Source organism: Callospermophilus lateralis, chromosome 11 (assembly GCF_048772815.1).
Source record: "Callospermophilus lateralis isolate mCalLat2 chromosome 11, mCalLat2.hap1, whole genome shotgun sequence".
Lineage (NCBI taxonomy): Eukaryota > Metazoa > Chordata > Mammalia > Rodentia > Sciuridae > Callospermophilus > Callospermophilus lateralis.
Window position 1 is genome coordinate 39390796 of NC_135315.1, and position 14386 is coordinate 39405181.

The 14386-nt window shown below is 39.9% G+C and overlaps 1 protein-coding gene across 2 annotated transcripts in view; it reads left to right on the top strand.

Annotated features, from left to right (window-relative positions):
* Positions 1-14386, top strand: part of Myo1d (myosin ID) — a 308773-nt gene that overhangs the window by 98830 nt on the left and 195557 nt on the right. For both annotated transcript variants that reach the window (XM_076869891.1, XM_076869892.1), the window contains exons 9-13: positions 915-1060; positions 1310-1424; positions 5534-5704; positions 9855-9925; positions 13517-13591. In XM_076869891.1, coding sequence (XP_076726006.1) covers positions 915-1060; positions 1310-1424; positions 5534-5704; positions 9855-9925; positions 13517-13591 — 578 coding nt within the window. The remainder of the gene's footprint in view (positions 1-914; positions 1061-1309; positions 1425-5533; positions 5705-9854; positions 9926-13516; positions 13592-14386) is intronic.

Here is a 14386-nt window from a genome sequence, read left to right on the forward strand (position 1 = left end):
TTCAAAAACGGGAGTGGGCACCTAGGTTGAGTGACATAGAGAATCTCAGATGTCCACACAGAAGTCTGCACAGAGGTGCTCTGGGTCCTTGATGAGCCATGTTAGTGGAGGAGCAGGACATCAGTGAAGACCCCAGTGGATTGGAAAGAACAGGAGAAGTGAAGTCGGGGGAAGAGTGGCTGGCGGGGGGATACATCAGAAACATGTCCAGCGTGTCAGGCTGAGGATGCGTGCCGCCTGTGACACCTTTCTCCACGTGTGTCTTTGGAGTATGTATATCCTTGTACAACAGATGTGTATTTGACCTGTGTGTGTGTGTGTGTGTGTGTGTGTGTGTCATGCTGGGGGTGAACCAGGGCCTCATGCATGCTAGACAAGCCTCCACCACTGAGCCACACCCTCAGCATGGACTTGATTCTCAAGGAATTTCAAACATTGGCCTTTTGGCTCAGACCCTTATTGAGCCTTATAAATCGGTATTTATATATTTTTTAGAATTCACAGAACTTTAGTGGAGAATAGATATTAAAGTATAGATATTAACTCGTTTGTTCCCAGCTTCTCATAGTTGATGAAATTGACACCAACTATGATGTCAATTGATAAAGAGTGACTTTCACAAGGGGGCAGGCCCATCATTGACACAGTGGGACGCGGGAACATGCCTGGGGAACATCGCTGGAAAACATCCAAAGGCTGATGGATCATCTTTTAAAAACCCAGATCACTCACTTTATTTTTGGCAAACATCATGTAGTTTTTTTTGGTAACATATGATCTACATGTTTTATTGTTCTGCTTAGTCTAATAACAGCTATTAGTTAAACTGTAAGGAGAAGGTAGATAGGAAATCACAAATCCAGAGGACTCACCCCCAAATGGGCAAAAAATTTACAATGTTATCTTCTTCCCAGGCAATATATGAGCGCCTTTTTTGTTGGATCGTTACTCGAATTAATGATATCATTGAGGTCAAGAACTACGACACCACCATCCATGGGAAAAACACTGTTATTGGTGTGTTGGATATCTATGGCTTTGAAATCTTTGACAACAACAGGTGAGCTGCAGGAGGTGCCTAAAACCCCATTGCTAATCCCAGTGGCTTGGGAGGATCATGAATTCAAAGCCAGCCTCAGCAACTCAGTGAGACCCTGTCTGTAAATGATACTATATAAAGGGCTGGGGATGTGGCTCAGTGGCTAAATGTCCCTGGGTTCAATTCCTAAGCACAAAAAGGGAAGGGGGAACCCCAACCCTATTGCTTATTTTTTATTTATGTAAACTTAATTTACTCTTTTGCATGTAGCTTTGAACAGTTCTGCATCAATTACTGCAATGAGAAACTGCAGCAGCTATTTATCCAGCTGGTTCTGAAGCAGGAACAAGAGGAGTATCAGCGGGAGGGCATCCCGTGGAAGCATGTGAGTGACGCGGGAAATGCCTTCGTGTATCTCGCCTGTTATCAGTGACATTCAATCTTATCATTTTAGGTATTTCCTGATCCTCTTGGGTACTTGAAACGGCCAACCTTAGCTTCCCCTTTGGAATATGTAAATCCAGTTCATTTTCAGGGTTGTCAACAGTGCCAAGAACACACTGACTGACAACCAGTGAATCACCACGTGGCCCATCCCACACAGACTTCCTGACTCTGTGTCTGTTAAGAGTTCAGCGTCCCTTAGAAGTTACTTTAAGTTGCCTGAAGTTTGCTTCAAAATCTAATTTTTCTCCTTCCTTCTTTTCCTGCTTTACTTTGCAAACTGTGTGACGTTTTACTGTCTTCAGTTGATGATGTTCATACGCTCCAAAACCTGCCCATGGGTCACCTGTATTAACTTTCATCTCCATTTACTTTTCCTGTTATCACCTCTCTTCTCACGGTCCTCTGTGAAATAGTATCATTGTCAGAGGCACACTAAACTGGTAAGATACGCCAGAAAGTGTGACTGTCCAGAATACAAACCCAGAGGTGGCTGCCCATAAGCATGTCTTGCTTGGCTTTCTGGTTGCTTTCAATCAAACCTTCTGCTCATGATAAAAATGAAATTCATAATTTTTCTTATAAATTCGTATTTTAAAACACTTTTAGGAATAGACTTGAAATAATCTGAGTTTTTGTAACTTTCTGAGTTTATAAATTTGCCATGCCATAAAAAATAAAGTCAGGGTTGGGGATTTAGCTCAGTGGCAGAGCACTTGCCCAGCACATACAAGGTCCTGAGTTCAATCCTTGGCCCTGGAAATGAAAAGGAAAAAAATAATACTAAAGTCAATATTTACTTTTATATCAACATAATAGCAGTAAAAATCTATTTGAAATGCTATATTTAAATTACTTTTATATTCCTTCCTACATTCCTATTTTCCATCTCTTCTCATTCAGGAGAAAAAAAGAGACATTGGTATAATAAATAGCTTTCCTGCCTCAACTTAAATCTTTTGTCTTCCATCATATGTTAAATATTAGCACACCATAGAAAATGCATTGAAGTACATTAGCACAAATTTTATCTATTTACAAATATACCAGAGTTATCAGTTACGTTATGAAAGAGCTACCTATAGTTTGATTTAAATAGTGAACACTCATGACATATTTAATATGTAATTCAATTAAGTTAAGTGGAGCTTTCCAAGAATGTATTAGATGTATAGTACAAAGTATAATTGAAGCTTAAATTTTTAAAGCAATTTTTATCCTAAAACTTGTCATTCAGACTTGATTCCAAGGTACAGGTCAAATATACCTTTCACAATCAGAGTATCAAGTTCCAAAGGCATAGTTGATAAAGGCAAAGTAACATGCAGTAAGTTATTCCAAACATCTGAAAAAGATCAATAGCCCTAAAAAGGGAAAAAAAATCTTAGCTAAATAAGCCAAAGAAATGTATATTCAGGAGAGAGCAGAAGGCTATAACCCCAAGGTGACAGCTACTGAGCAGTGTCCATTCCCCAGAAAATTAGAATCTCTATTCTAGGTATTTCTTTAAAACCTCAATCTTCTAGGCATAGTGGCACTTTCTCTAAAAATTTAAAAATAAGGAGCATCATGGTGTGATAAGCACCGCATCTCCACCACCCAGCCTGGTTGTCAGGGATTGCCTCTCATACCATCTGGGCCTACCCATCTGCCCCCAGGTTATTTTGAAGCAAATCCCAGGTACCCTGTTATTTCATCTATGAAAATTTCAGTGCTTTTATTTTAAATACCTTCAAAAACCATAACCATAGTACTATTATTATCACATTCCAAAAATTAGCAAAAACTCCTTGATGATCATCAGATGTATAATTAGTGTGCACATTTCACATTTGCTCAATGGCCTTACAGTTGTTGTTCTACAGTTTGTTGGAATATGGATCCACTGAGGGTTTTGCATTATGATAGCTCTTTCACACCCACAGATTTCTCCTCCCTCCCTCTGCCTCTCCCTCTCTCCCCCTCTCTCCCCGCCCTCCCCCTTTGCAGTCTTTTGTGGAAAAGAGCCTATGTTCTGTGGTGTTTCCCACAGTCTGGATCTTGCTAATCCCATTCCTGAGGTGCCATTTAATACGTCTCTGTTCTTTGTGTGTCTTGTATAGTGGTGGTTAGATCTAGAGCCTTGACTGGACTCAGGAACAGTTTTTTCCACATTCTGATTCATGGACTGTGTGTGAACTTCTGTCAGGAGGTTCATAAACGCCTGGTTATCTTTCTGATTCATCTACTTTTAAGATCTTTTGACAATGTAGTTTACAAGTCATTTTAAATATTGAGAACTTAACACTCAAGTGAACTCTCATAGCCCATTTAAAATGTAATTCAATCCAATTAAGTTTATATGGAGTTTTCTAAGAATATATCTGTTGTATAATATACAATATAACTGAAGCTTAGGAGGTTTTATAGCAAATTTAAACATAAAATTTGCTACTCAGATATGATTCAGAGGTAACTGATCCTAACAATCAGAGTATCAAATCCCACAGGCATACTTGTTAACACTGTAGTATTTGGAATGGAGACCAGAGCCCATACCCCTAAGCTATCCCATCACTTCTCTCCTGGCTCCTGCATCCCTAAAAAAACAAAAATAAAAATAAAAATAAAAAATAAAAACTCCTGGAAATGCCAGGCTACTGGGAGAAACTGGTTTGAAAACCATTACTTTAAACAATATGTGAAGCAGAATTAAATTTACAAACTAAGAGTTTCTAGAAGTTTCTAGAATCTTCAGTAAAGACCAAGCACTTTGGGTAATACAATTTGAATTTTAAGGTAATTCTTTTGTTTCAAGACAAAACAGTCTTTCATTCCAAAGTTTAAGGTGTCAGCTATTAATTATAGAATTCTTTTTAGTATTTTTAGAATATTTTTTTCCAAAGATGGAAATAATTTTTTCATCGTGACAATCAAAAATGTCTCCTGACATTGCCAAATGTCCCTTGAGATGCAAAATCACCCCCAGTTGAGATTTAGACAAACCAGAAAAAGTATAAAAAGAGGGGAAAAGCCACCTAGATTGTAGGCTTTCAGTCCATGGGATACAGAAGACAACATGCAAGCTGAACTTGGAGCTGAAAGCCACAAATAACCAGCAAAAGTCCTTGAATTTTTAAATCATGGGACAGGGGTACTTGAGACATGTTAGTGTTTCCTTACAGGTATATAGACCTGGTAGAAGGTAATAGAGACAGGTTAGGTATACCTCCTGCACAAGATGGGACACACCTACACATAAGATTCAAATGTTTGCTAATGAGCTGTCCCTCTGGGACACGTGGCTGCCTGAGTTAGGCCTGTGTGTGCTCTCTGTGTGAGGTGGTCGGTGCGGTGCAGGCCATCAGGACAGTTGTAAGAGAGGAATTTTGTCCAAAGCTTGTATATATTGAAGTAGCTAAAAAGGGCAGAAGTTTTTATAACTTAATTCAGCTCATAGAAATAAACAAAAAGTGTATTCTCATCTTTTGTAGATATGTACATCTCAAAATTAATTTTGTATATTCAGAAAAAAATGTCAAAATTCTGTTAGACTCATATTCTTTTTAACTTTTCAGAATCTGAAGGAAAAGGTCTTTGGCTTTTAGTCTTAAGGTCATGTAACTAAAAGTGCAAGTTCTGTGTAATACTTTAACTTCATGATGGAGTAGTATGTCAAATAAAACTTGAAGGTTATTTGTTAGGGAAAGCTGGGTCTTGAGGTTATCAGAAAATGGATTGGGGAGAACATGAAGGAGTAGGTTTGGGAATGCAATATGGCGACAGGATCAAAAGAAGAATTCATAAGAAGAGAATGTTGTCTACCTTATAACTTTTGCCTCTCTGACAAAGAGTTTCATGATATAAAGATAACAAAGAAATTTTAAAATAAACTCTATTACAGAGTTCACATACTCTGTTAGAATGTATGCTCATTCCTCATCAACGCTGTTCACACAGTTCACATCAGGGGAGTCAAACATGCTCCAGAAACCAGTGGAGGCATCTTTGTGTTTCACCTGCACTGGTCTCTCTTCACTTAGAGAATTGCTTTCTCACTGTGTCCTACAGATTGACTACTTCAACAATCAGATCATTGTGGACCTTGTGGAGCAGCAGCACAAAGGCATCATTGCCATCCTAGATGACGCTTGCATGAATGTCGGCAAAGTCACTGATGAAATGTTCCTTGAGGCACTGAACAGTAAATTGGGCAAACATGGCCATTTTTCCAGCCGAAAGGTAATGTGCTTAATGAGACCTTCCTCTCATTTTGATCTGTCAGATTTTGCTCGTTGTTTGACAGAGTTAAATTACTTTACATATTGGATTTAAAAGAATGTCCACTCGAATAAAGAGAAAAGCCATAAGCATCATTGAATGATTTATTGGCATGGTTAGTTCTGCCTCTCTGGTTTATAGAATGACGAGATTGATAAAATCATAGCGTCCAGGAGAGGGAGCTCCAGACCATTTTATTTGCTAGAAATGGGGAAAATGAGCGTGATTCTTTGGAAAGCATGATGTCATTGACAGCCAATAGGTGCAGAGTCCTGGTTCATGTGCTAGAATTTTACTCCTGGCATCTGATAATTCTGGCACAGAAAATAGCTTTTGTCCTTGACTTTTCACTGTAATCCTCATTTGCAAGATGTGGTGTGTGCTCTGCCATGGTTCTTCTATGTGACTTTCTTGAAAACAGGAAAAATTGAAACCGTAATTCTGGGTATCACAGGGAAACTCACTGCTTGAGCAAACGGGAATTCTTTTTGCTCTCATTTTTCACAATCTAAAACTGTCACAAGCAAATCACTTTTCTGTAATAACTGATGGCAATCAGACCTCTGTGTCGGGCCCTGCTGTTAGTATTTGTTCAGGTTCTGTGTTGAGGAGGGGCATGTCACCATCACCCCTGGCCTTCACCACACATACAAGCTTGCCTAGCAGCCATAAGCTGAAGGAGAACACCTCCCTGCTCCTTCATGTCCTTAAATAAAAGGGCAAACCTTTCTGCTCCTCTATTATTTTATAAATCTATGACATGCTGCCATTTTTTAGCATGAGTAAATCTATTTTCTGACGTTTGTTGCCTTTGAAATTATATAATCAGAACAGGGAATTCCACAGTTATCTAGTCAAAGCACATATCATCAAGAAATTGATTACTGACTGAGGTATGTTTCTGGCTCATTATTGGGGAGATATTCTCCTTAGGCTGTTACTGAGGATTGACTTGTAACCTGCTACAAATTGGCCTGCAAACACCACAGACCGATCTTTGACATTAGGGTTCTGGGCTAGGGATACTCAGTCATCCCCCACTTGAATCCCAAATACCTATTAAGTGCTTCTCATTTTCCAGGTGCCTTCCTCAGTGCTGGAGGCAGAGCAGTAAGCAAAGTTAGAAGCAACCTAAATGATTTAGAGTGATGCATTTAAAAATGGAGTGATTGCATGCGAAAGGCCTTACCTTTGATGGATACTTTATAAATGCCTGTTGTAATTACAAGTCAGGTTGTGGAGAACCCCTAGACCCACCCACCAAATGATAGACATTCATCGGTATTTGTGAAGTTAAATTGAATTGATCACGATCATGCCAAATAATTGTATTTTTTTTTTTTTTGGCTTTTCAAACAGACCCATACTTTAATAGATCCTTGATTTATGACAATGTAAGTTTCAGACTTCTCAATAATTGATAATTAGAAATTCATGAGAAAATAAAATGAATCAGAATCCCTACTACACACATGTATAATCTATTTTAGGTGCATTAGAGACCTAAGTAGAGAAGTTAAAACTATAAACATTTTAGAAAATAAAGCAGAATATTCATGACCCTGTGATAGTGAAATATTTCTTAAATAAGAAAGAAAAAAAAAACCCTGCAGTGGAAAAATAAGGCAAACTGAGCTATTTTCAAAGTAGTTGGTGGAAGACCCAAGACCAGTGCCCTCTGCAAACTGATTCAATTGGTGACAGTCAGACAGTCGTGTTGAAAATCAGCTTTTATTTTTTTAAAAATTCCTTTCTTCTAATACATCTTATTTAAATCTTCATTTAAATAAATACCCATGAGTCACACATGAGAAGTCAAGCCCACCTTATTGTGAAACCATCTTTCGCCTTGGCCATTTCTATACTTGAGTTAAATTTGTCTACAAATATTTTGAAATATAATCTTACTCTTCAGAGAAACTGTTCATAATTTTTTAAACACTTGCTACTGATTTGATAGAAAATGCTAATTAGTGATTTATCTGTGATGTTCCCACCTCACCCCCAAATTGTGGAAGCTCTGATTTCCAAACTATCAGGCAAATGGCTCCTTCTTCTTTTTTCTGGGATCCCCAGGACAAGTACTAAGATGTGGATTTTTAAAGTGTGTTCTTTTCTGGGATTTTTGCTTAATGAAGAAAAGAAATTAAATAACTAAGCTGTCAAGCTATTTTTAATCACTATGTACTGTTTTGTTATATAATGCTATTAACCTGTATGATCATCATTTGCCATTGGTTACTGATTAACTCGACTTAATGGCATATTGAAGAAAGGGTTTTTGGCATATAATGTTTATTCACTTATGGACTAAACTACTTCTTTGATGCATTAAAGTTACCATGGAGAGGCATGCAATAACCCAATAAATTATAAAATACTTTTAAAGTAAAAAGTTAAATTATAGGGGCTGAGGTTGTGGCTCAGCAGTAGAATGCTCACCTAGCATGTGTGAGGCACTGGGTTCGATCCTCAGCACCACATAAAAAGAAAACAAATAAAATAAAGTATTGTGTCCAACTACAACTAAAAAAATAAAGTTTAAAAAAAGTTGAATTATAAACATATAACTATTGCCACAAATAAAAAACAAAAGAACCCTTTTTGTGTTCAGATCAATTGAGATTTTTGCAGTGTATCCAAAATGTAAGGATATTTCATTAGCCTGTGTGGTGGTGCACACTTGTAATCCCAGCTACTCAGGAGTCTGAGGCAGGAGGATTGCAAGCTCAGGGCCAGCTTCGGCAACTGGGAATCCCCCTGTCTCAAAATGTAAAATTTTTAAGTGCTGGGAGCATAGTTGAGTTGGTGGAGTGCCCCAGTGTTCAAAGTCCCTGGTAGACACTTGCGTGCACACGCACACACACACACACTCACACGTGCGCACACAGACATATTTCATCACTTGGGTTCTTTTCGTTTTATAAATGAAAGGGTTTGTGAAAGGAGTTAGTAAGAGGGAAAAAAATAGAGAAATTGCATATTTTGAAGATTCTTCTGTATATAGATGCTTTGGTTATATAATAGTTCACTCAACTCTCAAAAACTCTGAGAAGAGAGAAAGGGTGGGTAGTTAGTAGTGCCCAGATGTGAACCTCAGAAGTCTTGTTCTAATTTCCCATAATTATTCATTTGTCAAATTAATAAGCTATTCCTTTAGCGATTGGGGTTGTTTGCTCTCCAACATTAGAATCTCCGTGGGTTTTGCATGTAACTGCAGCCAGCGCTGGGGGGAGTCTTGATGACTGCTTTAGAGCCTGTAGGACATCCAGCTGTCTTCCCAGGGCAAAGGTGCTCCTGGAAGGGAAGACAGCAGAAGGTTATGGAGACCCCTGGGGCACACACGAGTTGCCTTTCCATAGCTATTCCTCTTCCATGACAAAGAGCTGCACACGGTAGGTCTCCTGTGAACTGGAGTCCTCAAGCAGCAGGCAGAGGAGCCAGGTCCCCTGAACATGCGAGAGCACAGGCGTTACGTGGATTCCCGAGTCCTCCCAGGGATGCCCCGGGGAAGCTACATGGTCCTATGCCAGTTACCTGGCCTCTTGGAACCTCAGTCGCCAGGTGTGTCAGAAAGAGGCCCTAGTACTTACTTTTAGTGTAGGTTGTGAGGACTGCATGAGATGTGTGCACCTCACAGATAATAAGTGCTCAGTGTGGGTCTCCTTAGGTAGAAGATGGAGGAGAGAAAACACAGCTGGTTGTAGCCGAGATTGAAGTGACAGATGACAGCAGAGGTTGTTTCTCTCAGAGATCCCCCCTTCTTCCCTCACCTGGCCTCCCATCCCCTAGACACTAACCTCTGCCTCCAGCTAGTCCCTAGGGGAGTCATCCACCTCTTCCCAGCTGGGGCCTGGAGCTGCCACACTTCACTTCCACTGTCCAGAATGTGGTCACGTGACCATATCAATTGCAAGAGTGGCTGGCAAATGGAGTCTAGCTATGTGGATTTTTGGTGAAAGTTCACAGTTCTTACCACATAAGCCCACATAATGTGATTTTACTCATGATACCATCATTTGTGACACTAATATCTCATATGAAGTTATAATGTACCTTTAGGAAAGCAAAAGTGCCTATTTTCAAAATAATCTCCTTCTCTCTCTCTTAGGTCTGTGCCTCAGACAAAATCCTGGAGTTTGATCGGGATTTTCGAATCCGGCATTATGCAGGCGATGTGGTGTGAGTATCTTACAGGAGTGGCTAGCATGATGATTTGCATGCAACCATGCTTCAGAAATGCAGTCTGGGAAACTTCCAAGTGTTTGCCTTTTTATTTGCATTTTTGATGATTTCTTGTGTCAGTATATTTTTATCTGTTCATTTGAAAAAAAAAAAAAAAGACACACAGCACAGCTTCATTCATTCCTTGCTTTTCAAACATTAAGCACACACTGTATGCCTGTGCACAGTTCTTGGTATTCAGCAACAATCAGTGGATGGATCAGTAAATCATGCAAATTTGTTAAGGATTGGGATAGAGACGTGGATAAAATGGGCCCTGTTCAGAAGAAACTAGCAGTTTAGTGGAGATATAAGCAGATACATCATCAAGTCATTATGATGGAAAAAGTAAAGGGTTAAACTGGAGAGGCACAGAGCATTATGGGAGCAGTGAGGAAGGATAATGAACCCAGCGCAGGGAGGGTAGAGAAGTCTTGCTGGAAGAAGCAATATCAGAGGGAGAAACGAGGGCATATTCAAGTAGAAGCAGCTGCAGACACCAAAAGGCCCAGCGGCTAGATCATCCCTGTACTGAAGAGCTACCAGTAGCCAGATATCTACATGGCAGAGCTGTTTTACTGTATTATTTTTCAAAAATCATTGAAAAAGTAAAATCCTTATATACCACATTTTCTGATTACCTTACAGTAAAAATAGAAATGGATGAAAAAATGTAACTATGTTATGTGAACTATGGCATATGAAGTTCCAAGTGCTCCTGTCACAAATTATCACAAATCAGTGGCTTAAAACAACGGATGCATTCTTCCACAGTTCTGGAGGCAGGGACACACCCCCTGCCGGAGGCTCCTCCTTTTCCAGCTTGTGGCTTGTAGTCACATCACTCGAATCTCTGCCTCCACGGTCTTTGAATGCTGGGAAATTCTTTCATAGAAAAAAGTGGGAACGGTGCTAAAAAATATTCAGGAAATAGCAACTAGGTTCCTTTGATTGGAGTGTATCCTTTTAGCCTCCTCTTTGGTATGCCTGTCTTAAAACTCCCTCTGCCTAAAGGAGAAGAGGAGGGGAATGGGCAATACTGAGGAATAATATTGGCCAAACTTATTGCATGCATGTATGAATATATAACAACAAATCTCACCATGATGTACAACTCTAGTGCACCAATATAAAAAAAAAAGTGGAAAAATTGTGAAGTCAACAACTGAAAAATGAAAAGCCAGGAGTATTTAAAGAAATAAAAATTTAAAAAATTAAAACCTCCCCATCTTTATCTTAAAAGGACATGATGATGTCATAATAGGCCTATCTGAATAATATAGGATAAGCTCCTCCTCTCAACATCCTTAACATATTCAGAGAAGATGACTTTCCCTGGGCTCCAGGGAGTTTGATCTGATTATCTTTTGTTGGAGGTCATTTCTCAGCTTACTGTTTCGGATGTGTTGTTCGCTGTTTGTTGAACACTGCTCCTCATCTTATAGTTTAAAGTAGTCTTTTCCTTTTTGCTTTTTTTTTTTTTTTTTCTTTTTTGCATTAGGAATTCTTTCCATGTAACCTATTACGGGAAGAGATTAAACAAGAACAAAAGCAAATGGTCTTCTCTATAAATGCTGAAAAGATATTTGAAGAAATTTTAATAGCTATTCCTGATTTAAATTAAAACTCTAAAATGATAAAATAATACGGCTCAAGATTATCTCCCCATCCGTCAAACTCACCATCAGTGCTACAGTGGCACCTTTTTCCACTTTTCTGGTCCTGTTCCCAGGCCCAAAACACTGAGGAAAGAAGATCCAGTACCTTACAGAAAGCCCCTGCTGAAAATCCAAGCTGTACTCACAGAGCACTGTCTCAGAACTCAGAATGGCATAAACACAGAGCTGGACAGAGGCCTCTGAGACCCCCCCAAGTCCAGCCTCCTTACTTTACAGAGAAAGAATCTTAAAAGAATGAGTAAAGTCATACCCAATGTTACATACCAAGTTTATGGAAGAACTGAGACAATAGGTTTCCAGACTCCCAGTCAGGAACTCTAGTTGATATTCAATGCCTCAGATTTCTTCTTCTCTCCCTAAGCCCTTCATCCTCTTCTAGTTTTTACTGAGTGTCTTCTGTATACACAGTACTTTATAAGACATGGTCCCTGCCCACAAAAAGCTTTACATGAAAAATGCATCCAAACACATATGGTTATATGTGTACTTAGGCACACACACATATACATACGAGTGTACAATAAAAGATGGTTTAAGCTATTGGCCATATGAACAATAAAAGTGTTATCCCAGAATTTAGAGTTAGGAAATGGCATGATACCTTATGCTATTGTAGTGAAGCCAAGAAGATTGATACTGGTCTTTGAATGCTGGGAAATTCTTTTGTAGGAAAAAGTGGGAAAGGTGCTTAAAAAAAAAAATTTTCAGGAAAGAGCTACTAGGTTCCTTTGATTGGAATGTGTTCTTTTTTGTAGCACAGATGAGAAATGCCTGGAAAAGTAGGTTGAGATCACATCACATTCTTGAAAGCCAAACTAACGACTTTGAAGTTGGAGTTGTGTGGGTTTGACAATAGATTGAGTCGGGTGGCTTCAAGAGTTCAGTCAAAATGATAAGAAGGTATTAGGGAGAAGACCTAGGACGAGGCAGGCAAGGAGATGACTGTGGGTGTCGTGACCTTAAAGTGCCCATGAGCAGCAAAGCCTGGAAGAATGTTCTTACAGAATTAAATATGTAAGGCAAGGGGAAAGGAGTAGAAACCCGGGTGTTGTCTCCCCTGATGGGATTGTCAAGGAAGAACATGTAGACAGGCAGAGGACAAAACTATTAAGGAGAACTCTACCGTTTGCTCAACCTCCTAGCCTCTGCTTGATCACCCCAGCCCCGTGACTCCTCCACCCCACTGCTGTGTGCTCCCCCTAGAGGCCATGCCTGCCACTGCAGCGGTGCAGCTCCCACACCTGCTCTTCTGGCCAACTGCAGCCTCCGCTGGGCTTTCAAGACCTCACTCTCTCCCTTCCTCCAAACCACGAATACGGGGCTCTCTTCTCTCCAGAACTCCCTGCCTATGCCTGCTCCCACCCCTCCACTCTGCTGTTTCCCTGTGTGATCTGCCTGCTTTTTTCTCCTCTGCTTACCCAATTCTTGCCGTCCTTGCAGTTCTTCTTGGATTCTTTACCCTACCCTGAGCACTGAGTGGTCCTTAGGCAGTCGCTTGGCCTCCCTACGGAAGAAACGTTAGCGCCTGTATGTGGCTGCTTTGCCTTTCTCTTAGGAATGCTGGGTGATAAAGACAGCTCTCTGTTTTGAAGTCGTCTTCTTGAGGTAAGCAATGAACAATAGGAAATAATGGTCTTAATCAGAATGATAGGACTGATGTTGGCTCTCCTTCTGAAGAGGAGGAACAAAGTCCCTTCTACTTAGTGGGCAAATTTGGTGTCCCTGGACCCCCAACCAGGTGGACAGTACCAGCTGTTTAGATGATTGATTGCATATTCAACAGTGGAGAAGCTTGTAAACTTCTAGAAAAGCTGAAATGTGGCTCTTGCATGGCGAATGACTCATGTTTTCTGTGTTTTCTTTCTACTAGCTATTCTGTCGTTGGCTTTATTGACAAAAATAAAGATACTTTATTTCAAGATTTCAAGCGTCTTATGTATAACAGGTATGATTAATATTTTACTGGTTATCTTTAAGCTCTCTGAAAGATATTACACAATGTATATATACAGGCACATTATTATTTTATGTGACTATTTTAAGAGTTTCTGGCAGGTTTTCTAGTTCTACTTTGTTGTGCTTAATGAGTGAAACAGTACATGACCTTACAATGATAAAATGTATAAACTTAGGAAGGAACCTGCTATTAATATGGTTTTCTTTGATCTCCCTTGTGTTGCCACCATTTCTCTGTTTACTGTCTCTGTCGTCCCCTACCAGTGTACTCAGCAGTCCCCAGGCCAGGCTAGTGGATGCAGAAGTGTCAGGCAACCTGTGGCCCAGCTGAAAGTTTTGCACACTCACATTCCCACTGCAGGGTCCTTGTCCCCAAACAAGAGACCACTCTGATGTCAGACTGGCATCTAGGGTCGGGGCTCTGATCCTGGCTGCGCAGACAGAATTTTCTCATGAACCAACTGGGTATAATAAAAGCTGGGCAAAATAAAACCAGGCAAGTTAAACCCTATTCAGAAAGAAGGCTTAGAAGCAAGGAAGGAAATTCTTGACCGGCTTCTTATAGATTCAAGAACTCTATTTACTTTTTTATAAAAGTCTATTCAGTCAGTTGGTCAGTAGATCATCAAAAACATACTGAGCACCTTCCAGCCACACATTCTTCTGTGCTTTAGGACATGGCAGTGAAAGCAACTTGGACAAAGCCACTGCCCTCATGGAGCTAATAGTCTAGTGGAGGTGACAGTTAATAAACAAGGAAACAAATGACTTTCAGGTCTGACAA